At 39.1% G+C, this 27,797-nt stretch overlaps 1 protein-coding gene across 1 annotated transcript; it reads right to left on the reverse strand.

Moving 5' to 3' along the window:
* Nucleotides 1-1,151: 1,151 nt before the first annotated feature.
* LOC137284974 (dynactin subunit 4-like) lies at nt 1,152-27,797 on the reverse strand. Its single transcript, XM_067817060.1, has 14 exons — nt 27,659-27,797; nt 27,439-27,509; nt 26,017-26,195; nt 25,665-25,708; nt 25,414-25,515; nt 24,947-25,014; nt 24,107-24,216; nt 16,478-16,587; nt 16,212-16,285; nt 15,931-15,985; nt 15,081-15,188; nt 14,621-14,721; nt 12,576-12,654; nt 1,152-5,370 (listed from the first exon to the last, which is right to left on the reverse strand). The coding sequence occupies exons 1-14, from the start codon at nt 27,785-27,787 to the stop codon at nt 5,242-5,244; spliced, it is 1,359 nt and encodes a 452-aa protein (XP_067673161.1). The 5' UTR covers nt 27,788-27,797; the 3' UTR covers nt 1,152-5,241.

Raw genomic sequence — 27,797 nt, forward strand, 5'->3', positions numbered from 1 at the left:
AGATTGTAGACTACCCCTGCCTACACTAAAGAATGGCAGTGGTCAACTCAGTGCTACATGGCTTAACTGGCCAAGGCCATATCTTGTTAAGTCTTACAGTAGTCTACAACAGACCCCAGAAATGAGTCACTGATTCCAGGGATTATTGTTTCAGGCCAAATGCTGCAACACATTTCTGTCAATACCTAAACAATATGCATAAAACATTCCGCATGGATCCATATGGTGATGCTACTATCACACATAATCCTTTCTGTAATAAGCTCAGACAGGGAACTGTGAACCTGGATCTAGATTTTTGAAGATCTTTAAGAGCTAAGATAGTCATAAGTCAATGTTAGTGTAAAGCACTCATAACTATCTTAGCGCTAAGAGAGCTTAAAAAATCTAGGAACAGTTCTGCACTGGATTATACAACTGGGGCTCGATGAAAACTTTTTATATTACCCATCCTGAAAAAAATGGTATTTTTCCTTCGAACTGATCAACATGTGTACATAAACAAAACCAAACTATTTCAGCTTGAACTCTCTTTTTGTCATATTTACACCTACACCTTCCCATAATTACTGATGTCACTTTTGAGGTCATTTTCTACTCAGACCCTGTTTATGGAGAGGAAGCATGGAAGAATTAGTAATGAGTGATAAAACACTGCAGTTTGTTTGGTCCGAAACAGTTCTGTTCTTCTTAGCCCTTAAAACTTTGCTTCAGTACAAGTAGAGAGTACAGAAACACCTACAATTTAGTGTTCCAATTAGGGAGGTGGGGGAGTGGTTAAAGTATTCACTTCTCATGCTGAAGACCTGGGTTTGATCCTCCCATGGGTACAATGTCTGAAGCCCACTTCTGGTGTCCCTTGGTGAATTATTGCTGGAATATTGCTAAACACGATGCACAACTAAATTCACTCATTGTTCTAATTAACTGATAAAATTGATGATTGACTGGTTTCAGTTTCTAACTGGATTCTCTGGGTCAGACTTGATTGTTTAATAGCTGCCGCCACGTAGCTAGTCCATAGATGAGTGCTGGTTTAAAGAAGAAACAAACATCTACAGATTGCAAAGCATGACTGACCTTACGTAACATTCAGTGTCACACTGAACAGTACGCTGTAAAAAAATGGAATATCCAAAACATCAAAGTATTCCTTTAAGGCTTTATTATCACTTTGAAACAAAGCATTAAGCAAGGATAAACAAGATAAATAGTCAGCATTTTACCAATCAACTTTACACAGTGGTACATACTTTCATGCTCAGAGTGAACTGCAATACATGAACAGTTAGGGCTGTAACAATTCAGGTGTCAATGTAATGAACATCATCCAACGGCCACAGGAAATATACATGGATCAATGACATATTAAAATACATGCACGAGTAGTGAAATTTGATACTGACACTTAATAATATCAACAAAAAATGATAAAAAAACTGATACATTTCACGCAAATATATTTTACGATTTATTTTGCTCCGATGCAATGCTTTGTTGAAGAGATATATTGGTATCCAAACAAAAGATGGTCAATTTGTTTTATCAGACACTAGCTAGAGTATGGAAGGTAGTACGGTTTTACCCAACTTTAGCATTAGTACAAATATATTATGGGTGAGGGCACAAGACATGGGTTTGATCCAATGTGGATGTAAACAATCTGGCTACAGCCCCACCCTACAAACTTCAGCTGCACAATGACTTGCTAACCTTGGACACCATAGTAATAAAACTTGGGAAGACAAAAATAAAATTATACCCCTCTTAATTGATAAAACTAAGCATTTCATCCTTTTTCAGCATTTAACTGAATACAATGACTGGAATAGCAGCTTGAAACTTTCATCACAGAATATTATCTAAGCTTTTATCTTAAAAAGGGAAGTGAACTTGTGTGCAGGATGTGGGTTGATAACATTTTTAACATTTCAAGTACGTCTCTATCCTGACTGAAAATAAACCCATGTCATATAACTTGTGAATTTCCACAGAATCAAATTCAGTGAGCAATAAGGAAATAGGTGCCATCTGTCAACACTGCAACTGCATGTTATGGACCATGTTGTCTACTGGTTGTCAACTTGGTGCAGCAAATATCTCATTCGAACACTGACAACATATTCACAGAAATGTACAGAATTTTCCATTCACCACTTCCATTTCAAACTGTTACCAATGTACATTTTGAAACAGAAACATTTCCAATAAATGCACTTCTATACAAAAAAATAAATACTACTCTATGAAACCTAGGGGAAACCATACCGGTGACTGGAGGCAACATGGCTCCACCCTACAACATAGCACAAAGGATGAAACAAAGTGAGGAATATTAAACCTTTACCACTGGGAGTATTCAAGATGTATCGGTTGTCTAACAGTTTAAAATATTTTAATAATACCCTACATGTGACAGTAAGCACCACTGATCATTGTAATAACCCTTCCACTTCAGAAGCAATATTTTCATTTATCTCTATTAGGGGCAGCAAGATTGACTGTAATCAGATATTTCTACACATCCATTTTGCTATCTCAAAACTGACTGGTCACTGTTGAGAAAATTCGATATAATATTACAAATCAGCATCATTAACAACACCTGAACTAAACCTGAACAACAGGTGAACAGGTACCTCTGTAGTACTGACATTGAATAATTTCTTTCTTTAATTTGCTCTCTAAAGGTCAGTAAGTACTACAGTAAGGTCATGTGTACTTCTCAAAAGCAGCAAAAGACCAACCAAACATTCTTTCATATGACTATACTTAAACTGTCATGGCTGGAGAGCACTACAACACTCTTATTATGGATGTTCTTGAATTTGTCTTGGGTAAAGTACATATATACTGAACTGAAAAAGAAACAAGTTTCGAAAAAAATGGAATCTCATAAAAGTGTTCATGTTTAAGTCTTCTAATTGAAAACTTGATAAGAATAGCTGCGTTTCTCTTGCTGTTCAGTATACAAGTAATTTTGGTTATCACTGACAATATGCAGATCAATAATCCCAACTCAGTAATCATTCAATAACAGATTGTTATATTCCCGGTTACTTGAACACCAATCTTATGTGGGCAATAACGAGACACAATCATAAGACTGAGCAAACAAAACAAGCAGCGACTAATGCCACAATCAAAACAATGTAGGATATTTCCTGTTGAGACACGCAGTATGTTGTTTACCACTTTTACATGTAATGGAAACTGCATGTGTTGTCTATGTATTGATAAGTCTTTTCAGATGATCAATATTTGCTGATGCAAGATTGTTCAGCTGATGGATTAATTCATTGATCGAGTAATCAATCAGTTGATCAATCGATCCAGCACAATATATAATCTATTGTAACCTAATATATAATCTATTGTAACCTAATATATAATCTACCAATATTACTCTAATCATTGGATCCACACTGGCCATGTGGAATGACTGAGATGACTGATGATGATGCTACTGACATAAAAAGATACCACATATTGCACTTGTAGGACTTGTTCAAGGCTGGCATAGCATTACATATAATTTGGTATATGACTACACTTAGAGCTGGAACAAGCTTATGTTACGTATGGTTGCATCAAACATATTGATGTTGGATATTGATCATCACAAGGAGTCGAACACAAGCTGAACAACTAACAATCTCCAGCAATGTTATAATTTCAAAGGTGTTAAACAACTATACGAAACAAACTGACTTTCAGTCAATCCATGACAAGTCATCATTTCATGTAGATGAAAACCAGCACATCAGTTGACAAGGATTTAAGTTGACTGTGAACTTGAGTGCACAAAGATTGAAAATATTTTGAGTGAAAATGAAAATTACCCGACTCAACACATGTTCAAATAACATCAACATTTGTTAAATCTACTGTCAGGCCGCGTTAGTCCGGACCCCGATAATCTGATTACAGCGATATCCGATCAAAAACTAGCTGTAACCAATATTGTTTACTATCTAAACTCATTACCTGTTGATTCATTAATCCGCTGCTTCACTCTCCGTATCCGGACGTTAATTAGCAATAACCGATTAGATAATTACACATAGTTTTGCTTCATTAACCCGGCGGTACATCAAAGAGGTTAAGATAATCACCTCAAACCGTGAACCCCATTCAGTGGTACTAGTAATTGTTCAGTGACACTAACATGTCGTTAGTTTGTAATTTTGATCAATTAGTAGGTCTCACTGTTGGTTAGTTTGAGTAATGCCTGTCATGCTTACTTGATGTATAAAACTCTGATCGAAAATTATAAGATTATAACATGGATGAGACGGGGTTGTTTATAAACTCGGACCAAATCACACCCTGGCAAACAAGAAAATGGCTGGCACAAAGAAATTGAAAGAAAGAATTACCATCGCCTTGTGTGCAAATGCAACTGGATCGGTCAATATCAAGTCATTTGTCATCGCAAATTCTAGACAGCCCAGATGTTTCGGAAAAGAGTTTTATCCAGAAATGTATGTCCGATATCGGTTTAACAAGAAAGCATGGATGACATCGGATATGGTTTGTGATTGGCTACGATCATTTGACAGGCAGATGCGATTATGTGGTCGACATGTGATCTTATTTTGTGACAATGCTGCCAGTCACAAGTGTGCCAATGTCAAACTGACGAACGTGAAAGTTCATTTCATGCTCCCAGACACCACATCGCAGAACTTTCAAGGCCCACTACAAGAAATATCTCATCAAGCATTTCATCCACTGTGCTGAAGACGACCGGCCACAAATGCTTAATCTCCGAGAAGATTTCTTTCACAAGTGAGTTTTGTTACGTGTATGTATAATTTATGCAGACATGATTGTATGCATTGGTTGGTTGTTATATGAATATTCAAGTTCCTATGTCTACAAACTGTAATAAAGTCTTTTGAAACTTGTACACATTCGTATGTTTTTGTATTGCCATGTCAAAGGGAAGTAACTCTACTGTAGTGGTGTTCATAATTACAAGTTCGTTTCAGTAGTCCGTACGTTTCACTATCCAAAAGTTTTTGATGAAAAACAGAAGTGTCCAGATTAACGTGGCCTGACTGTATATGCTTGGAAGGTGACATGTAACACAAGAAACATGTAGAACTTGTGTGAAGTCCATTCATTGATGCAAGGCTATGGTTTAACAGACAATAGTTTGCTTCAGTTACATACTGTAGATGTGTCCCAGTCAACGTAACTCCTGATGAGTGGAGGTGCCAGACTCCAGAAGGCCCTCTATTTGCCCTGTATCTTACCAACCGCCATATAGACGGTGTGTTCCAGCCATACAATCTGGGGCTCTTTGTCTTCACTCTGCAGCGCCGTTGTTGTATTGCGGTATTCGTGCTGCATCCGGAAACGCACCTGCAAAGATTAAGTTGCTGTATGACTCAACAGTGTTTGTTACAAAAATTGGACTTTCAAATTACAATGGAAACAGTCTTGGGTAGGAAGGTGTGCAGAAATAAGTAATGTGAATGGCATAATAAACTGATCCTGTGGAGCATGATTTCAGTCAGCTTTGAAAACTGAATACAGCTGATAATTACTCATTGTCTTAATAATGTAGCCTGTTATTTAGACAAAAGTCTGGTTTGAACACATTACTTGAGTATTGATGAAATCAAACCCACATATTTATGCCGCACATCAGTTTCAGCACCACTGAGCAACTTACTTGCTGGGAGTCAGGCACTATATAAATTTATCATCAATATATTTGTTTGATTGTAAGCTCCATTTTAATAATATTTATCAATCAAGACATTACCAGTTACCTAACAACACACAGCGGGGTGTAAGTTCTGATCATCACAAACTACTACTTGTTGTCCAAATACAGTGTTGGACTTTGACGGTGTAGCAATGTCCCTATGCATTCCACTAGTCACAAGGAACAGATAACGTATGGGGGTTTCCTCATTAGCTGGAGAATGGTTTTACCCAGCTCCTCATTGAAGCACAACATAATGCTCTTCCTACTACAGATATGTCAGTTCAAGTTCACAGATTATATTGAGGAAAGTGATTACAAGTTTGTATGTGTTCAGATGATATCGTAACATGTGATATCTGTTCAGTATTAGCTTGCCACCACTCATACATTCTTTATCTCTGTATGAAACATATTCTCAGCAAGTTGAAAACAACTGGTGACAGTGGTGATGAAATAGATTGTCTTGTTACTGCACATTATGTTAAACAACATATGCTTGTGGATACATTCTAAGAGAATAATGTGATTATAACAAATCATTAAATAATGCAAACTTCATTGATTATTTGAATGGTGATACTCTTCAAGCAACTTCAACACAAAGAAACACTACAATTTACTTTTTACACAATGAAAAATTAACAGTGTTTCCAAACACACATAGTATGACAGAGAGAGAGAGAGACAGAGACACACCTTGAAGTCACTGATCAAAGTCACTGGACGTTGAAAAGACACAAGCAGCTTGAAAGACAGATATTTTGGCAACCTGTTATTCACAGAGTTTGTAAACATAGCTGTACATACTTCACAGTGGTGTAGTGGTCAGCATGCTGGCCTCACATGCTAAAGGCTGGGGTTTGAATCCTGGTGGAGACACCAAACACCCAGCTGTTTAAAATGGGTACCGGATGTATGGACCTATATGTTGGTGCTTAGAAGCAGCTTAGAGAACAGCATCAAATTGAATTCTAGGTGCAAATATTAGCATTATTATTATCATAACGTTTTAGAGATTAAAACAGAAATGCAGCAGTCAGGCTGGTAAGGCTCATCATCAGCTCAAGGACCTTGCCCCCTCTACAAGCAGCCCAGACAGCGAATGGAGTTCTACTAGGAAGTGCTGACTAGTCCCATCCATCAAGAACTTTCCTGAGAATATGTAGACTCCCCAACACTGCAGCCTTTTGCTTTACCCAGAGTGTCAGAAGGGCTGTGCTCCCAGTGGAGAAACTGAGCCCTCTCCTGATTTGTGCCCAGAAATCAAGAGGTACCAAACCAAGGACACCGAGAACAATGGGGAGCCTGACGACACTGTTCTTGGGATGCAAGCGTGACATTTTAAAGGCGAGGTCTTCACATTTAGAATGCTATAACATGACTCTTGTCAATCACATTGCTGTCAAAACGGACAGAAAATTCAATGATAAGAATAAATTCATTGGCTCTATCAAAAGGGACAAGACCAGATCTGTTGGCTGGAATTCTTCTAAGGCTGTACATGGGCCTATTCCAGAGAAGTATCAAAGCATCATTTTGATGGACATATTTTCTTGTAGAATCATATTCTGGCGATTATGAGTGGGAAGTGACTGGTCCTGAGCAGCAAAAATGAAGCCCTCAGTTTCACATTTGAGACCAGTCGACTTCATCCAGGCAAAGGAGTAGGTTGGATTGCTATTCTGTTCCACACACTGCACACAATGGCTTCCCAGAAAGCTCCTCCAGAGATTAAGCAGACTGACTCACAGCAGACTTGGTGAAGGACTTCACCTGGCTTGCCTCCATCGCTGTACCATCCAGCAGTACATCACCGGTGACAAAATCATTCTCACATTTCAGATTCTGACCAACAACCTTGGCACGTTTAAAAAAACTGTGGAATTCTTTGATTCATCATGAGTCTTGATATGCATCACAGAGGATCATCCGATAAATAAGTATGTGAAAAAGAACACAATAAAATTCCACCATGAAGAGCCTCCACATTAAGCAAATCCCTGCCTTCAGAAATGATTGTCATATACAAATGATTACAAGAGGAACAAGGGCAGTGTGCTCTGTTATTAGATCCTATTTTTATTACCTGCCTATAGTAAACATACCTATTCTTCTGTCTACTTGCCAACAAAACCTGAATTATGTGTTCGGCACTCTAGCAACCATAGTCCTAACAATAATGTAATGCTCTCACAACTAGGAAGTTTGAATAGATAAAAGTCATGATCATTGAATTACTTATGTTCTGTCAAGGGTAACTAAATTCCTTCAAGGTAGGGGATCTCAGGTTGAAAATGGGGCCCTAGATAAATGTCAGTCAGTGAATAGCTTATTTAAGTCAGTCAGTGGTGAGTCATGAGGCATTCGACTCCATAGTCTATCGTTTTGATGAGGTACAAAAACAAATTTTAAGTGGAACAAAATCAAACATGAAAATTAAGTATTTCTGCTTCCCAGGTGATGAACACTGTATTTTTCTCATCCCTTTTTAAGAAATGGTGCATACGTATCTGATGACTCCTTGCATGTAATGGATGCCTATGTTGTAGAAATACAAAAAAATAACCAACATTTCTTCTCATTTAGGTGAGTTCAGATTTATGCAGCACTCAAAAATATTCAAGCTAAATGGTGGCAGTCTGGAAACCAATGACGTGTCAACCAAGTCAGCGAGCCTGACCACCATATCCTCTAGATCGCCTTTTATGACCAGCACACGTTATTTAATATCATTTATAACCTTGATCTCCACGGGCCCATTTCTTCAAGACCTGGCCTATTTTACTTGGAACTAAAACACTATTTTTGATAATAGGAAGCAGAGGATTCCTCTCCAAAGTTGTTCATGACAACTGTGAGACCATCTGACTCAACTGCAGTGCAAAGATACTATCAGAGCAAGGAAAGAAAACCCAGATCTACACCAGACACCAGATGCAAACAGTTATTTGCTGACATCATTACCTTACTCAACTGTTCACACAGACATCTGTTCTAGATATCCAAAGCATATGAAAGAAAATTTGCAGCAAATTGAAAGACAGTTGCATCACACTAACACTCCTCTATGTACTGCTATCAGGAAGGAATAGTGAGTTCAGTTTTCAACAACACTCAGCGATATTAAAGCTATGTAAAAATAATCTGTAAATAATCAAGTCTGGACCAGACAATCTTGTGATCAGCAGTATGAGCATCTATTCATCAGCTGGAATACGATGACATGTACCATCCCATTCAGCGAGCTGGACCATCTGATCATGTCAGTTGCCTCTTATGACAAGCATGGGTTACTGAAGATACCCGGATCTTAACGGGTAAGGAATGAAAACAGTATAGATCTATGCATACTATAACTCATATACAACACACAGTGATGTTTGGTGCCTGTGACAGTTTGTTTGGCTGTATAATGAATTCATATCTTAAAATTCTCTGACTTTCCTATGAAAGAAAAAAATGTGGCCTTCCAAGCCTTGCCTTAGCAGGGTCAGAGGTATCTTATGAAAACTAACAGAAAGAAGTCAACCTTGAATAGGAAAAATGTTATGCGCATATAATATCAGAGCACCACCTGTTGATTCACTGTGTGTGCAACACTGACAGTAACACTGGACTACCTCATGGAAGTTCAAGGTTACATGGTTACCTCAGTTTGTGAAAGATACCTGAGGTTGCCATGAGTATAGCTTCAAAACAACTGTTTTCTCTTCAGCTTTATCAGGGATTGGGAAAGGCAGGGGCCATTGGCCATTTTGCACATCAGAAGGAAAAATGGCCGATTAAAATTTTGAAGTTTACTATTGTTACAAGGGCAGTGGTCCATTCTAAATTCAGAAAAGGCTAATAATCTTGAAAATGGCACACTGTCAAAGTTCTCTTTCCCAGTCCCTGTCTTTAAGTTCAAAAATATAGTTTTAGACGTTGCATGAAATATTACCATTACAGGAAATTGGTAACTCGGATACCCTGGACATGTAGGTAATGGGCGGGATCCAGATACCAGTACCAAGACACATCATGATCATGAGATTAATAGATTTAACAATCTAGCATGTTATTCTTTCATGATTAGAAGCTAGTACTGTGTTTGAAAATTTAGACATTATTTACAGTCACCTGGTTTGAATGTAATACATGATTAAGATATTCAAAATCTCCAGATGTTAGCCTATTAGATGAAGAATATACTGTCATTTCTTACAAATTTGATGTCAGGAATTAACACATCAGGTATTTCGGTAGGTTATCGTAATAGAGGTGGGGTACCCGGGTTGGAAACTTTGGAAGCATCCAAACCCTATACTCTACCTTCCCATAGTTGTTAATTATTTGAATCATAATGACAGTGTGTTTGAAGTGTTAGAGCACAGGGACATATGAGGTTTCACAACAAACAGAAAATGGGATACAAGCTTAAAATAGAAACCTCTTGTATCAAAGGCAAAGTTTCAGTGTCCTTATGATATAATCAACATATACCCTGTCACCTCTTAACAACCTTGATCTGACCAAGATATTTTATGCATTTAAGCTTTTTCATTCTTTCCCCTACAGTGTTAAATCTACAACATATCTTGGTCATTTATAATAACTTTAAAAGGCAACTAAAAGACTATGGGTTTCAACTTTCTTGTTGGTTATTAAAAGAGAATGAAACTATTTCAACTTATTTTTATTTCATATATACCAGATATTCATTTGGGAAATGACTTCAAATAAGGCAATTCAAGGAGACAAATCTACAGTATTACAATAGTTGATCACAACAGACTATCGCTATTGCAATAGTTGTTTCATTATCAAAAGTCACACCTACAGTCCGTTTTGAGTCAGAAACGGACTGATGAATTGCAAATTTTTTCATTGTACAAAATTGCCACATCAATATAAATAGTACACATTTATCATTTACTAAAACCCAACAGCTTTCTTAAATTTGAACATTTTCTGGACTCCTTAAAAAAAGTTGTTTAAGAAACTATCATCATTTAAAACACAAAGGTTGTTATCTGTCATGGTGGGGTGAAACTGCAGAAATGGAACAGCCAGTCATAGCAGGGAACATCTCAAAATTTATTCCGAAGGATCCGTCGGTTGCTCGTCTGTTGTAGTGTCATAGTCACGACTTAAAGGGATGATAAGTCGTGTCACTGTTGCCTGTTGTAAGCAATCCAAAGTTAACTTGTTCAATGGTGTTACCTACCTTGTTGACACAGTTTTGCCAAGTTTCAGTCGTGATTTTGTTAAGGGATTCCTTAACCAAAACCTCTATGTCACGTAATCTTTAAGTTGTGTTTAATCTGACAAAATCTCCTTTGACAATACTTCATATCATTTCCATGGGGTTAAGGTCACAGTGATAGGGTGGAAGTCACAGAATATCATGACCCTTACTTTTTATGTAACTCTCATCTTTGCAAAAAGGTTCACCTCTGTGGGTTTCTATGATCCCATATAGCAGAGGCTTTGTTGCCTTTGGAGGCCGTGCAATCTGATATTCTGCGACTTCCACCCTATCACTGTGACCTCACAGAAAGCTCTTGGGCACTAGCAAATGATAAGCATGTCTGCTATTTATATTTATGTGGCAATTTTGTACAAAGAAACAATTTGCAATTCATATGTCCGTTTCTGACTTAAATGGACTGCAATTCATTCATTATGTTATAAACGGTGATGTGTCGTGACATGCCTGCCAGTATTACCAGTAGTAGCTGCTGACGTAGGAGTGACCTGTTCAGGATGATGACTTTCATCACTTGTCATCGCAGATGGGAAATAGTGCTTACTTAGCCCCTATTTACAGTGCATTTTTAAATAATGACAACTCTGACTCGTTTTTATGAGAAGACACTGCAATTTCCTACTTTGATTTGAAATCCCAAACACATGCAGTAAACACTTCTCTTCCCGACAACACAACTCAATAAAGTCTTCCTGTCAAATGCTGTCAGAGCTCACTGAAGCATGTCAGCTTGTCACATTTACCTTTTACAATCTGAGGCTTACTGATGTCAACAGGATGTGATAAGTGCAGACCATTGAATAATATTCAGGTCAGACCTTGAGTATGTTGAGGTCTTCTCCCATTTTGTGCATTCTCTCCTCTCTGAATCCCTCCTACATTCTGAACTTGTAACAACAGTTTCATGCCAAGGTCATCTTGACATTCAAGATGAACTTCAGACACAGCAGACAAACTCTGATGACTAACAAAACAAACACACCAGGCTGCAATATGTTTCTGTTCACCAGTGCATTCAGCAATTTTCTAACTTGTTAACAGTGGTCTCCAAATAACTGAGTCTCAGTCAAGGCAAGCCATTCAGGAATCTCCAGGACTTTGTAAGACTGATGCCTGAGAGATTTAACTCTTCATGCAAGGACTATGTGACACAGTTGAACAAATTGAGCCAACTTCAGTGAAGAGGTACAGTTATTACTTCGGTAGCTGTAGCCATGACAAGAATAACATGCAGTCATGCTTCCTGTTTCCTCCTGTGCCAATGAGTCCGAAACTCAGAAACTAATTCAAATTTCCTGTCAGATCAAGTTACTGGCACTGTTGTAGAAGACTGCCAGCCGTGTATCTTGTGGACAATAAACCAGGAAACTGAATCAACAATTCCACAACTGCTAGGAGTTATACATGGTTTGACAGTACTCTCATGACCATTTTCTCATCACAGCCAAAGGTTTGACCACTCAAGGCCCCTTGGCCCCTAAACACGTACATACCATGAAACAGAATCAACAACTTTGCCACTCCGATAACTAAATCCATAACATGATAGATATGACAAAGATGTCAAATAATGAACTATATAAACAATCATTTATCTCTTCTCACCTTGACATCTCCCTCCTTCAAGTTCGGCTTCACCCTCATGAAGATGCCAATCTTGTTGGACTTCCGGAATGCTATCACTCTGAAAATACATATTCAGTATTAGTTACGTTATTTCCATTTCAATATCTTAACTACTTCCTCAAAAACACATGATCACAAATCCAGGAAGTAATTTTGTGAGTGATATTTGGCACCAAGTCTGCAACAAATATTTCTAAATATGTCCAGTATTTTTCTGAGTGATATTTGGCACCAAGTCTGCCAAATTTTGTTTGTCCAATATCACTTAATTCTTGCTCTTATTGTTTACACCTGACTTTGTAGAGATCACTCTCCAACCCAGAGTTCCATGTGACAAGCATAGCCCCTCTGACACAGGCCAGAAAGATGTGTTGATTCATTATATCTTGCATAGTCAATTCAACATACAGTGGAAGCTGCCTAAACCGGCACTCATTGGGACTGAAGAAATTATCTGGTTTGCGCCGGATTGTAGAGCTGATGATAAATGTACCAGCCAGAAACGGGACTGAGATTTTATGCCAGTGTTGACAACTTGCCGACCTGGACAGATGCCGGTTTTAACAGCTTCTACTGTATATACATATTTCTTAACTCCTTTACTTTTGATGATCTAATTAAACATCTTTGCAAGAATGGTTTAGTTTCACTAATAAAGTATCCTACAAGGTGTTATCGATTTGCATAGCTATACTTTGTTTACATGGGTTGTACGGGTAATGTGCCATTATCAAAGCCTGATGGAGAGGAAACGATGCAGCTCATTTGATGTACAAATATGTATTGTCATAAATCTTACTATCCCAGCTGTAGAAGAATATTTATGTTTCAAAGTAAAACATTATGAGGAGAATGCTGAATAGCTTTTGTTAGCCCAGTCTCTGCTTTTTCATGAACAAGCCCCTTTGTTTACATTGTCGGATCATCAGACATGCAAATTAGCCTGTTGCAGTGATGTTATGCTAAGTCATCACAGCGCATCATTACTGCACAAGAGTGTGTGTATTTCATCAATTCCAGAAGGAAGAGGTTCTAAACTTCATTGAACATTACCACACTAACGGCAGTCTTACAAATGGATGTAATACCTCTGTATAATGGAAAATAAAGATCTATAAAACAATTCCTATTTTGAACAAAACAAAGATCTTTAAACTTAGTCTAACAATGGATCTTAGGAATCCCAGAACATGAGGTCATAACTGTATGGGTAGGAAGAGAAGATACACAACCATTACAGAGGGATGAAGCTTGAGTAAACTGACAGTCTGAACAAAGCTGACTTGATATCACCACTTTGCCAATCTGCTTGCTTATAGTATTCTGTATATCAAGGATTGGAAGCAGTCAGTTACTACCCCAATTCTCAAACTGTGTCCGATTGGGGAATCGAACCTGGGTATCCAGCACAACAAGCAAACACCTTAACCCTTAGTCTACCCCACCGCCCCATGAAGCATATACACTTTGTAACATGAACATCTACTTGATGGCAGTACAGAAGCAACTTTCATCTACATGTAATGAAGAAAGTGTAATCCCAAATATGACATAAGTTACTTTTGACCAATTTCTCAATGGTATTGAGAATTCATAGCATCAAATGGTTGAGCTGTGCCAAGTTACACTTGTCTGAAGAGTGCACACAACACACGATCTAGATTATTGGTAGTCAGACAGCTGAGTGATATGTGGAAGTTTCAACAAACTGAAGGCAGGCAACAAGGCATGTTACTGTAATGTAAAACTGAGTAAGTGAGTGAGATTAGTTTTACACCACACTCAGCAATATTCCAGCTATATGGAACAGGTGAATAATCCAGTCTGGGCCAGGTGATCCAAAGATCAACAGCATAAGCACTTATCTGCAAAACTGTGAAGCAATGATGCGTCAACATAATCAGCGAGTCTGACCACCGACACCATTAGTCGCATCTTACAACAAGCATGGCTTACTGAAGGTCAATTCTAAGCCAGAACTTCATGGGTGCTGATGCAAAACTGAAGCAGGTATTGAGACTCACCCAGGATCATCCTTGAACTCCTGCTGCAGCTGGTTCTGATCATCATACATGGCAGCGTCGTCACGTCGCGCAATCACTAACTCTCCCTTTGGCAGCTCACACTGAAGATGTACAACAGTATGTCAGCATTCCAGACACACAATAGTCACATGACAGAATCTTTACCTCTTAACACTGTATGAATGTCATTGCTGGATCAAACATTTACAGGTTGGCTGTCACTCTATGACTGTTTTGCTTTGGTTGGTTGTAGTTTAACACCACATTCAGAAATATTCCAACTATACATAGATGGTCTGTAAATAATAGGAGTCTGGATCAGACAACCCATGATCAGCAGCACTCAATGGAGGTTCCACTGACAATTTACTAAGTGAAAATCCATTCTTAAACATATCCCAGGAAAGGCTAATACAACTAAGCACAAACACTAACATTCTGCTGTGATAATAATACTTACTTTGGCATTGACCTCGTCACCAGTCTCGTTTTCATCATCCAGCGACAGAAAGTGCACCGTGGTATTGTACACTGATGGGTTGCTCAGTGTCAGCGTGACCAGGGTCTCCTGTAGAAGAAGAAACACCATAGGATCATGGGGCATCAAGAGAAATCTGGTGTGACCGTGACTGTTCAGTAAGTTCATTCATGTAATGTCAATTTAATACTTTGGCTCGTAAATACCAGCACCTCACACAGAACAGAACTGTACATGCTGAAATCACTGTTCTGGAATCCCTTATATCATGATGGACATAGAGCAGCCTAGTGGTTAAAGTCACATGGAAAAGACCCATAGTTTGTTTCCCTATAGAGGTACAAAGACTGAGCCCATTATTGGTGTTCCCTGCCATGATATTGGTAAAGAATTATATCTAAAAGTGTTACAAAACACTTTTATAATTGAAATTGTAATATTTTGTCTTCACTCAGAAATACCCTGCATAATACCATCTAACCATCCAAATTCAAAAGTTGCTATACTGTGAAACAAGGACAGGGTTAAAAGTAATCAAAGTATTGTAGCAATGAGTATGTAAAGTCAGATCATTTCAGACAAAAACGGCCGAGATATTGCCAATTACAGGTTTTTCAATATGGCTGCCATGGTGGCTGATCAGATCCTCAAAACTTTTTGTGATTACTGCTGGAGACGAGAGTGGGAAGATTCTGATTCATTTCTGCAATTGTGTCTCTACGACAAATTTGAAAACAGGCAAAGACATAGGCACACTAGACAATGAGTCCAGTCCGATAAAAATGAAGAAAAAGAACTTATTGAAGGGCAAGAAAAACAATGTGACACTCACCTTCTGTGGCAGGAAGACAGCTGGTGACAAGATGCGGATCTCTGGGACATGGTTCCTGTTGGTAATGAATATCTTTGCAAAAAGTAGGAGCAAAAACATTTTCATACATTTAATACAGAAATGTTTAGGAACCACAAAACTATATCAATGAAGTAATAATGGAAACATGACTTTTGCCTCATCATTCTTCTATTTGGCACATCTTATTTCCATATCCTTGAAAACAAGAAAAAATGCATCCATTTCTATATATATGTCAAGTCACTGTGTGTGCAACTTACAGTGCTATAAGCTGGATCTTGAACTTGATGGAGACTGGGTTAAAGTCTGGCTTGCTCAGGTTATGTTCACACTCCTGAAGAACATCACACAGAAGAGGCTTTTAACACTAGCATCAAACTATCCATCAACAATATACTATAGATGTGCATTACAATTCAAATATGTTATGTTCTTTCTGTCAGTTAGATAAATAAACTGTTTTACACACAACAGAACTGTTATCTGATTATAAGGAACTTCAAAGACTTATGCCTGTCCTCTTTACCTTGCACCTAAGTGACTTCCTGATCAGAAGGTGCTTGTGCTGAGGGTACAGATTCTGGGCAAATGCTGGCTGGAACTCAGGAGTGGCCAGTCTCTGCCTCATGTTTGATACTGAATCAACACACAAATACATTTGTGATGGACAGCGGAGGAATATACACAACATGGGCAAATTTTATACTTATCCTCACTCATGCTCTTATGTTTATCTCCTCCCTCTATGTGAATGATAGTGGAACACTTGAAATTCCCCTACAAGTTTCCTTCTTGAAGCAGACATACAATCACACTCACCTATGAGTAGCCTCTCTTTATCCCTTGGTGCACCCTTATCAGTCACATGACCTGCCCTCCTGGTCATTCTCTCAGAATTGCTCGACACATGAAACTACAGTGAGATCCAACGCGCTATGGGACGGTTGGGAGGGCTTGACGTAATGAGTCAGGATAAGTATCAAATATCAATTTTATTCAGAAAATTACACATTTCGTCCTTATGCTGACTCATGCTATTACGCTTACAGATTCCGACGGAATCAGTGGTAGGTCACAGGCCACGATTGGATTCTCTGGCTGTCTTTAAGTATGACCTGTATTTCCCCCATGGGAACTATAACAGCACTATCATGATCCTGCAACATATGTTATATTTGGGATTTCACTTTCTTAGTAAAGTACTAATTCTAGTACTTTATTCGGTTGAGTCCCATCTGGGATTCGAACCCGCACCCTCAGAGTCAGGCACCTAATCGCCAGCACACAAAGTCAGCCGCCTAGCCCGCTCAGCCACCGCGACTTCCACAAATGAAAGTTAGACAACTGGTAGTCTAGACAGCGTACTTTGTGTACCCCTCTGATGAGTGTAAATTGGCACGGCTCCCACGGCTGAAAGCTATGATTACACGATGCCATTTAGAAAGAGGTCAAATGCAACATATGTCATATTTGGGATTTCACTTTCTTAGTAAGTCGCGTGGTGGAAGTCGCGGTGGCTGAGCGGGCTAGGCGGCTGACTTTGTGTGCTGGCGATTAGGTGCCTGACTCTGAGGGTGCGGGTTCGAATCCCGGATGGGACTCAACCGAAAAAAGTACTAGAATTTGTACTTTACTAAGAAAGTGAAATCCCAAATATAACATATCTTGCATTTGACCACTTTCTAAATGGCATCGTGTAATCATATCATGATCCTGTTCTTCCACTATTCATCTGTGGGGGTCCACAATGTGTTAGACATCTCTTCTTGTGAAGTGTCTGCTGACATATCTGTGTGGATGTATAGATCTACTAGCGCCCCACTGGAGTCTAATGCAACTTTACGTCAAGATTTCCTATAAAGACATGTTGTGACCTTTCTCACATACAAGTATCTCCTGTACAAGTACAAGGTCAAAACATTCATGCTAGCCTGTCCGAGACATGCGCATGGACTCTCAACCACTTTACTCCGCCAAGTTTTTGGTCTCTATGCATCACAGGATAAAATGGGTGAGTGTAACACAGCACCATTAGTTGTTGTGCTACAAGTGGCCCAAACTGGTGGATGCCTGAGACATCCTCTGTGGCTATATCTCTGAAATAGTGGTTGGCGAACCTCGTTTTCAATTTCCAGAAGCAGCCCTCCATAACAGTTGTGAGCAAGCAATTTACATGTAGAGCAAGTGTAGATGCTAGAGCTCTAAATTAGCATGGATTTGAGGTTTGCAGAAGTTAAGGTCGTGCTGCTTTATAGACCATCAGTATGACAGCTCTCATCCATACTGAGAGAGTATTCTGTGAGATTTCTGTAGGTGTCTCTACTGAGATAGTATTCTGTGAGATTTCCGTAGGTGTCCCAGTAGAAAAGGGGATGAACAGACACTTGAATTTTCGTCTCCTAGTTTCAGTTTATTTGCGAGTTCTGAGAGGGCACAAATTTACTATTACACTAACCTTGTCATGTTGCATGCTGCTCGAAGAGAGACATATACAACATTGACCTGGTGGTGAGCCGGGGTGGGTTGTGGGGGGTGGGGTTGGTGGTTTGTAACCATATTCCATCAACAACCAGACCCAAAACGGTGGTAACGCTTACATGATGTAGTGATAGGAACCATATCGACATTGAGCACAGAACTGATACCTATGACCAGTTACACACTTGGACAGAGAGGCAGGACACACTCCACAGGAGAGAGCCGAAAGACAATGCATTCTGCCAGCTCCAAAGAACAACTGAACCGATCTCTTTATTGAGCATTGTTGCTGTGTATTACCAACAAAGCGGCATCTGCTATACCAAGTCTGCCTTCAATACCAGCGGCGATGGTAAACCTTAGCATAGTAACCGTATAATTAAGGAGAAAAACCAAATACACAAAGTCTGCTTACTAGCAGACTCCTCTGTCTTCCCGCCACATGGGCACAGATACCTTTCATGCATTCAGCATAGTCACTATAACGGGTGAGCAATAAGAAGGCTGGGTAAACGGCTGAAGGTTGATAGGAGTAATCACATGGAAAGCATAATTGATCTGTGAGTGGTAGGTGCCTGTAAGGTGAATATGGACATGATCAGAATAAAATGCTGTCAGTGTCGGGTCAGAGGGCATGTCATGGATGTCCCCGACCTTTCTAACAGAGCTCACCGCCAGAAGTAAAGCTGTTTTCCACATTAGGTGTCTTCCACAAATACAGTGAAAGAGACAATTCAGTTGAAAAGTCAGGGCCAGACAGCCAATTGAGAATAATTGGGAATTCCAAATGTTCTTGGTCCAAGCCTTGTTGATGAGCTTGTAATCCTCATCCACATCAGGGGCTTTCATGAATGGCTCCATCTGATGAAGGAGAAACCTGTTGGCATTAAAAAACAGGATGTATTGGCTCCGATACTTTGATGCTGTACTGACAATACACACAGATTCAATCGGTGGATAGGTAAGTCGGTCATCATCCACCATCTTAAACGTATCGGCTTCATTGGATTCCTTAGATGGGTATTCCAAATCCAGGTTGTTGGCGATCCATGTTACTTCATACGGCCTCTCTTTCATCATTCGATAAGGATCAGAGAAGTATCTCTCTGTCTGAAGAGTCATTCCTATCCATCTCCATGTGCAAATGCTTTCATGAATGTTCCAGGTGGGGGTGGGGGTCATCCTTGCAGTGAATGTCCGAGTGCTCCTTCTGCATGCATAAACCTACAGAGTATTCATCATTCCTTGACTGCGATCGCCCAAGCCTGTGCACATACTCTGAATCTGATGGCAATGGTGATCAATATCTAGATCTCTAGCATCCAGGGGATTCACTTCTACGAGAAGATGTAGCAGATGCTGAAGAATTCCTCGAACTTGAGCATTAATCCAATGCTTCTTTTCCCCCTTACTACTGACTGATAATTCGGGTAGCAGTAAGGAGACTCAAATATGAGGTACAATCTCCTCATTGAAGGACCTCGATGCTGACCTGGAGTGTGACTTCAATGGCGACCTGGAAGCTGAAGACTTCATCTTTGTCGACATGGAAGACTTCAGCTTCTTAGACTGTGACGATCACAAGTCCGATGAAGACCTCTTGTGGGACTTAGACGTTACCCCTGTCCTTTCCTTCCTCTGAACATAGACTAGTGTTGGGAATTGGTGGAAACCTAACAACTGATGATTGGTTTATTACCAACGATCAATCATCAAAAAAAACTGGTTAGTGTCTTGTATATTTCAGATTTTCCTATCTAGGTTGCTACTGCAGATATGTTTAACATGGTTGTCTGGGTGTATTTTGTTTCATTTAGAAACTGCACAAACTGTACTTGCAAACTTGACATCCAATGTAAAATGATGCAACTTGCTACTTTAAAGAGGTGACTTTTATACTCATGGAAAAATTTAAGGGAATTCCTGAAATAACTGTGACTTTTAATCTTTGAATCAGTAAGAGAAAAGTCCATACAGATAAAAGGCTTATGGCAAGTGATGAAAATCAATATCGGGTGAGTCCCCCATGTCTCTGGAGAACTGCTTGGCATCGTCAGGGCATGCTGCGAATGAGTGTACAGATGGTACCAATCGGAATTCTAAGCCATTCTTCCTGGAGAGCCATGAAAAGTTCAACCAAATTGTTGGGTTGAACAGGTCTGTCCCGAACATTGCGGCCAAGAACATCCCAAAGATGTTCGATGGGGCTAAGATCAGGACGTTTAGCCGGCCATTGCAACACCCAGACACCTGCAGCCCTCAGTCTGTCCCGATAAACATGAGCGATGTGAGGGCGGGCATTGTCATGCTGGAACTCGAACATTCGACCTGCTGTACGCGCAAAGGGGATCACAGTCGGGTTCAAGATCTCGTCACGATATCGTACACCTGTTATCCTGCCATCAACACGCGAAAGACCTGTTTTGTGGTTAAAGGTAAACCCGCCCCACACCATAACAGAGCCCCCTCCATAACGATCATGCTGTTTGATGGTGAAGGCACTGTGAAGTTCCCCAACGCGTCTCCAAACTCGAATTCGACCGTCAATATTGTCTAGTGTGTACCTGCTCTCATCACTAAACATGGTCTTTCTCCATTGACGTACGGTTCTTCCTCCATGGTTCCGTGCCCACTGCAGTCTCAAGCGCTTGTGTTGCTCAGTCATGTTGATTCCAACCAATGGACGGTGGCTTTTTAGACCAGCCGATTTAAGAGGATTACACACTGTATGCGAACAAATTCTGACGTTTGTTCTTCGCCTGAATTCCGTATTGATTTTGGAGGAGGATTTGAACCTGTCTCGCAGAGCAATAAGTAGGGTCCGGTCATCCCGTGGAGTGGTTTTCTTTTTCCGTTCCCGACCACGCCTCATTTTGACGTCACCAGTCGTTCTATAGAGATTCCAATGTCTGGATATCACGCTAACAGACTTGTGAAATGTTGTTGCAACCTGTCGTAATGAGCTTCCACCATTAACCATGCCAATTGCCTCCCATTTCTGTGCGAAAGTTCAGTACTGTCTCGCCATGTTAACAATGTTTTTAACCGTTGTGTTTGACAGTGCACATACATGTAACATGTACATCTAAGTGCATGTAACTTCAGAAGCATATAGTGCATGTGCATGGAAAGCATTGTGGTGAGTTTGAGTGAACTGCTCTTCGCAAAAACGATAATACATGGCGCTGAAGTTAGTAAACAGAAATTTTGAATTGTCCTAAGACATATGTGTTCCCTTAAATTTTTCCATGAGTATATATCATGAATATAGACTTCCTCAAGTCTTCAAGATATATTCAATCATGACTTTTCAGTGTGTGAAGTCATGGCTCGAAAAATTTTAAAGTCTGCACTCGCCCTAAAAGATGAGTAATATGAACCTTCCACTCATCCTTCTAAAGTTGTACTTGCCCTAAAGATCTTGTATTACAATGAATGTAAGTTTAAATTTTATTTTCAAAAGGTTTGCTTAGAATAAGCCTACTTAGAATACACCTACAACAAACATTACTTACTTTGTCTTCTACAGAGGTACAAACTTAGACACTGACAAGATTGAATTTGCTCACCATTTAAGATCGCTGAACTTCAAAGAAAAAGAAACATGGTAAAACTAAGGGAAAGACTTCAAGGACTCTACTAGGCACTCATCAAACTCAGTTAGCAATGCTGTTTGAACAGAAGGCTTTCCTTTTCCAGTGTCATTTCTTTTGACTAAGTTTCCTTTTATCAACTTGTTTAGCAAACATAATCTCCTTTTTCCTCTCTACATCACTCCGATCAACAAGAAACTTCCTAATATTTGCCACTGATGATGCATAATCAGTGACAGTTAAGTGTGAATAGCAACAGGCCCCTTACAACATCAAAACTAGCACTAGTTACTTCCTTTGTCTTTGCAAGACGATACGCAGTTAAGACTTGAAATATTTGAGAAATCTACGATAAATGATCAGTAATCACATGCAGGGAATTCCCTATAGTAAAGCTTATTCTGATTTGACAGCAGTAACATTCATGTTGTGATGACTGTTCTCATTGGTCAGTTTTTTTTAATAGCAGCCAATCACGATATTCGAAGCCTTTAGGTTAAAAAAAACATGCTGCATGATATTTGTTCAAGACGGATATCAAACGCACATCAAGACTTAAAATTTGTGGTTAGTTAATGATGATGTTGAAACTTCACCTTATTTTTTTAAAAAAAAAGTCAGGTCAAAAAAAGTACTCATCCACTCGGACGAGCAAATTCTGTTTTTCACTTGCCCGAAAGAAATTTTACTTGTCAATATGACCGGAGGAGTGGAATTTATGAACCCTGGAAGTGTTTTTTAAGAGTTAAACACATTTTCAGCCCCTCACAACTTCAAAGATATATTCCATTGTCAAGTGTTTCAAACACTAAAAGAGTAATTTCAAAATTGTTTCTGATCGATTGCTTGGTCATTTGGTCACTATGATCGCATTAATTAATCGGGACACCACTACAAGAAACACGAATATAGGCAGTAGCTTACAAATGGTGACTAGCGCTATCGGCCGATTTACCAAACATGGCTTGAGACAGTCTTCTAATTTTTTCCCTCACTTGTATATGAACAGCAAATAAATAGACTAAATTCTCTTTCAGACATATTCTTACAGAGTTGACAGCAACCACTGGAAAGACAAACTGTAGTGCAAGATGCACATAACAAATGTGGATCAGGTGGTACCTACACTGGGAGCTTGACCTCATCAAATGAAAACACTTTTCAAGTAATGAAACAAATGTTCAACAACATGAAATCTATGTAAATTTATCAATTATTTTAAGACATAATGATAGGAAACACAGACCAAAAGCTGTATACTGGTAAATTTGGATTAGAGACCAAAATATAAAATGATATATATGCCAGATAGGGACCCAAAAGTGACTCCAACCATCTTGGAGGGCAATGGAGGATGTAGGTTACACTACACTATACTTGAATCACATGCTCAGTGAGCAGGCACCATATGTAAAGAACTGAAGAGACAGAGACTTGTGACAGCTGTGATTGGATGAAATAGTGTAAGATGTTTATGTTTTTGAAAAGCACTTCCATCTAGTAATTAAAACTGACCACAATTTTAAGTATTTACTGCTGTCATTTTGATCACAATGACTCAAGTTTATGTTTTCAAGTAGGGGACATTTGGTGCGAAACCGGTTGTTGTGTTCGGCTTCCCGTGCTTGGAAAATATGCCAGACAAATTGGCCAGAAACTGTGAATAGAATAAAGGCCTAACTGTATCCATGTGTACATAAAATGGATGTTGAAAGCCTGGATGTGTTTTGAAAAAATATAAGGTTACTGTAGAAGTCTAATGGGAAAAGTTTTGGTGTTGTGTAACCAGGAGAGAGTGACAGGAATGGCCGGTCATGTGACTGATAAGGGTGCTAAAGGATAAAGGGAGGCTACCTGAGAGTGATTGTATGTCTGCTTCAAGAAGGGAACTTCAAGGGCTTTCGAGTGCTCTGCTATCATTCACTTAGAGGGAGGTGATAAGCATAATAACATGAGTCAAGATAAGGAAAAATATTAACCAATATGCTGTACAGGAAATCTGAGTAACCAAGGCAAATGTGATTAAGACAATAAACATTGATAGCAAACATAGTTATTTCATGCTGTTGCAGGTCTCCCATTACCTTTAGATAAATCCACAGCTTCAGTGAAAATCTCCTCAGGTAGGGGATCAAAGTCAGTCACAGTCTCTCCAGGCTCTACAGGGGTAGGCAGTTCATCCCCATCCTTAATACTGAAATTATCACATTCCAATCACTAGTGGTCCATGGCTCAGCTGACTAATTCTAAGGTTCTGATGACACTTAATATCAGTATGAAAAGGGAATGTGCTATGATATTGAAAAACTACTGAAATCATGGTAATCAATGTAATTCATGCCAAAAACAGCAGGTCGCACTGAAAATAAATTTCAGACGGGCACCTTATTATTTTAGAATTTGTCTGGTCATCTGTACCTCGTAACAATATTTTAAGGCTCATCTCAAGCGCCACATGTAAAATTATTTGTCTCTTATATTCAATAGATATGATAAATGAGAGGTTTCAACAAACACTGCCATGATACCAAAAACAAACTAAGTATAAGGCTGCATAAAAAAATTAAATGTTTCCCGTGCACATTTTTTTCAAAAGTCATGAGGGCAATACAACTATTTTTTTGTTAATTCTTGATAGAAAAAGTGACGCGAGAGGAACTCATTTTTATCTTTTTCTCTCAGAAATACAGCAGTTTTGCACATGATAATGAGATATGGAATCTGTCACACTCGTTCTTACAGACTATCTTTCGTGTAGTGGACAAATAGCCAAGTCAAAAGTATTTTTTTAAATGGCACTAAATATGCACAAATAAAAGTGACACGCCAATGCCCGAGAAACATTTCACTGTTTAATCTAAACTAACCAGAATGCAAAACATGAGGCAATGTTATTGCAATAGTGTTCTGATATTACAACTTACCTCAAATTTGACATTGCAGCAATGGACTTTCTCTTGGCCGCAGCTACAGATGTCAGCCCATACTTATCCTACAGAAGTATCATTATGCATGTTAGCAAACTTTATTGCCTCTTCAAAGCTAATACATTCAACATGTTTGGATCCAATGTGGATATTAAGGCAGCAATGCTAGTCGAGGGGCTATAGTGTCTTGCAAGTTAAGAACATAATACATCAGTTGTTTCTGGTGCTGCTTTTAACGAGTTTACAGTATAAGCATGAGTGAGATAAGTAGAACTGCCAAAACATCGTTGATATGTGTTTATTACAAAAAAACTGACATGCATGGAATGTAACTTCCACACAATAACTATCATAAAGACAAAGGACACCATTCATAAGTTTCCAACACAAATTGTAATCTCCTCCTCTTACCACATATGTAAGAAAAGATAATTACAGTTTAGAGCTTAAACTGAATTTCTCACCGAATAGTAAAGATGAGTCCTCCGTTTAACATATTTCTTGCGCTCTTTTTCTGCTTTCTCCCGCTGTGACATCTGGCGATGGTAATCCAACAGGGAATTTATCTGAAACATGTAGAGCACACATGTGAATAAATTATGATCTGATGGAATAAGTCAAATGTAGAAAGGAAATGCTGTTATTTAGGGATATTTAGGGATATTTAGGGATATAACAGTTGTTGGACCTATGGCCAAGAAGAGTGTTGTCTTACCCGCTTCACATGCTCATTCTCCTGATCCTGCCATCCTCCACTTGCTGCAACAAACATTCACTGATTAATATATACACATATCTAAATTACCCTGGAAAACTGGTGATAATAATTGAAAAGAAACGACATGAAAACACAAAAAAACATTCAAAAAGCAAAATGAATAATGCAAAATTTGAAGCCGTTGATTGGCAGTTATAAGTTACACAAAACATGCTAAAGTTCAAACATTAGACATGACAGAAAAGAAAGACATTACATATCAACATCAACCTCAACATCATTGTAAGGAACAACAAATGCTGACAGTGAACATAATTAGGTTGCCTGTACACAGGCCTGCTAAACCTACAAGAAAGCTGGTCAGCTAGTCCCACATCCCGTGTTGTCCAGCGACAGAATCCACAGGCCATGTAGTACATCTTCTTAGGAGTTGACTTGTTGGCATCATCAGGGTTTGCTACCATCAGACTGGTGGCACGAGTCATCAATGTGTGGAAGCAGCTTGGACAGTCAAAACAATTGCTGCATCTGAAAAATGACAGGAAGAAAACTGTAAACACACCAGATGATCCACCAGATAAGTATCACAATTTGCATGAGGTAAGGGATAACATAAATTGCTGTATACTACCAAGGATTATGTCACTGTTGTTAATTAAAGGTCACATGCAACCAAAAAATCAAACATAATTAAAACACAATTATCACTTATTCATGACATATAATATACACTGCTGCTTCTAAAAAAACAAATAAACAAAATTATAAGCACACAACATATGTCATATTTGGGATTTCACTTTCTTAGTAAAGTACAAATTCTAGTCCTTTTTTCGGTTGAGTCCCATCCGGGATTCGAACCCGCACCCTCAGAGTCAGGCACCTAATCGCCAGCACACAAAGTCAGCCGCCTAGCCCGCTCAGCCACCGCGACTTCCAAAAATGAAAGTCGGACAACTGGTAGTCTAGACTGCGTACAAAAAGTTGTGTTTTACGTTGCATGTGACCTTTAAAGAAAAGTACTTATTGTTGGCATATTATATACCTTTCAAGTCATAATACTTTCAAAAACACTCACTTTCGTAATGTTGATACCATCTCAACTTGGTTTTGTTGAACACTTCTGCCTGGGTTAATTTTAAGGCCTTCATTCTCAGTTGACTCAAAACATTAAAAATATGTAAAAGACTTGTATGCTTTCCCAGTTAGACATAACTATAGCATCATAGGGGCTTGTATTGCTAAATATTATATATCCTAAGTCTGACACTCATTCACTGACAGTCATCTACATATAAAGTGTTTATATGTAATTGGTTATCAGTGAACTGTTGGGGGAGCAAAACAAGACCCAGTGTGTAACACAAAATCCCTGTATATAGAAGGTGTCCATACACAACAAGGATGAACACTGGTTATTCCAATTACAGAAATCTGAGTCTTCAGTGAGGTGGAGTTTTATGCTAAAATTTCAATAACGTCTTTAAACATTTCACGTTAAACATTTCACGTTTATCATACGTTCATCATTCCTCTAAATGGAGGGTTGGAGATTAGGCCCATATGTTAACACCAACCATCCTCATTTGACTGTCGACTCGTGAAGGTCCGGGATGGCCAGGCTCACTGACTTGATTGACACATGTCATCGGATTGTCTGGTGCAGTCTCAATTATTTACAGACCGCCGCCATGAAGCTGGAATATTGCCGAGAGTGGCATAAAACTAAACTCACTCACTCATTCATTCGACTGTCAAGGGTCATGCATACCTGTTTTTCCTCATTTTGGCTTCAGCAGAGGGTAGATTTTCCAAACAGTTAGGGCAATACGGTGTGTCAACCTGTGAAGAGTTCAAAGATAAATGAAAGCAAGATAATCATGACAATAAATTATTCGATCCGGCGTTACAGGTTCGCGAAAAGTGGGCGTCTAAAACAAATCGACCTTTCTCTGGAATTAAACACATCGTAACAGAACCAAACCACGGACCTCATGTTGCACGCACTCCCCACACCGCAATTTCAAGCAATGGCGACACAAATATAATCTGCATATAGACTGGCGCTTCCCGCAAGTGCACAGATACTTCACCAAGTTGACAGCCAGAAAGGTTGCCATCTTGGAAATA

This window comes from Haliotis asinina, chromosome 5 (assembly GCF_037392515.1).
Source record: "Haliotis asinina isolate JCU_RB_2024 chromosome 5, JCU_Hal_asi_v2, whole genome shotgun sequence".
In the NCBI taxonomy this organism is placed as follows: Eukaryota; Metazoa; Mollusca; class Gastropoda; order Lepetellida; family Haliotidae; genus Haliotis; species Haliotis asinina.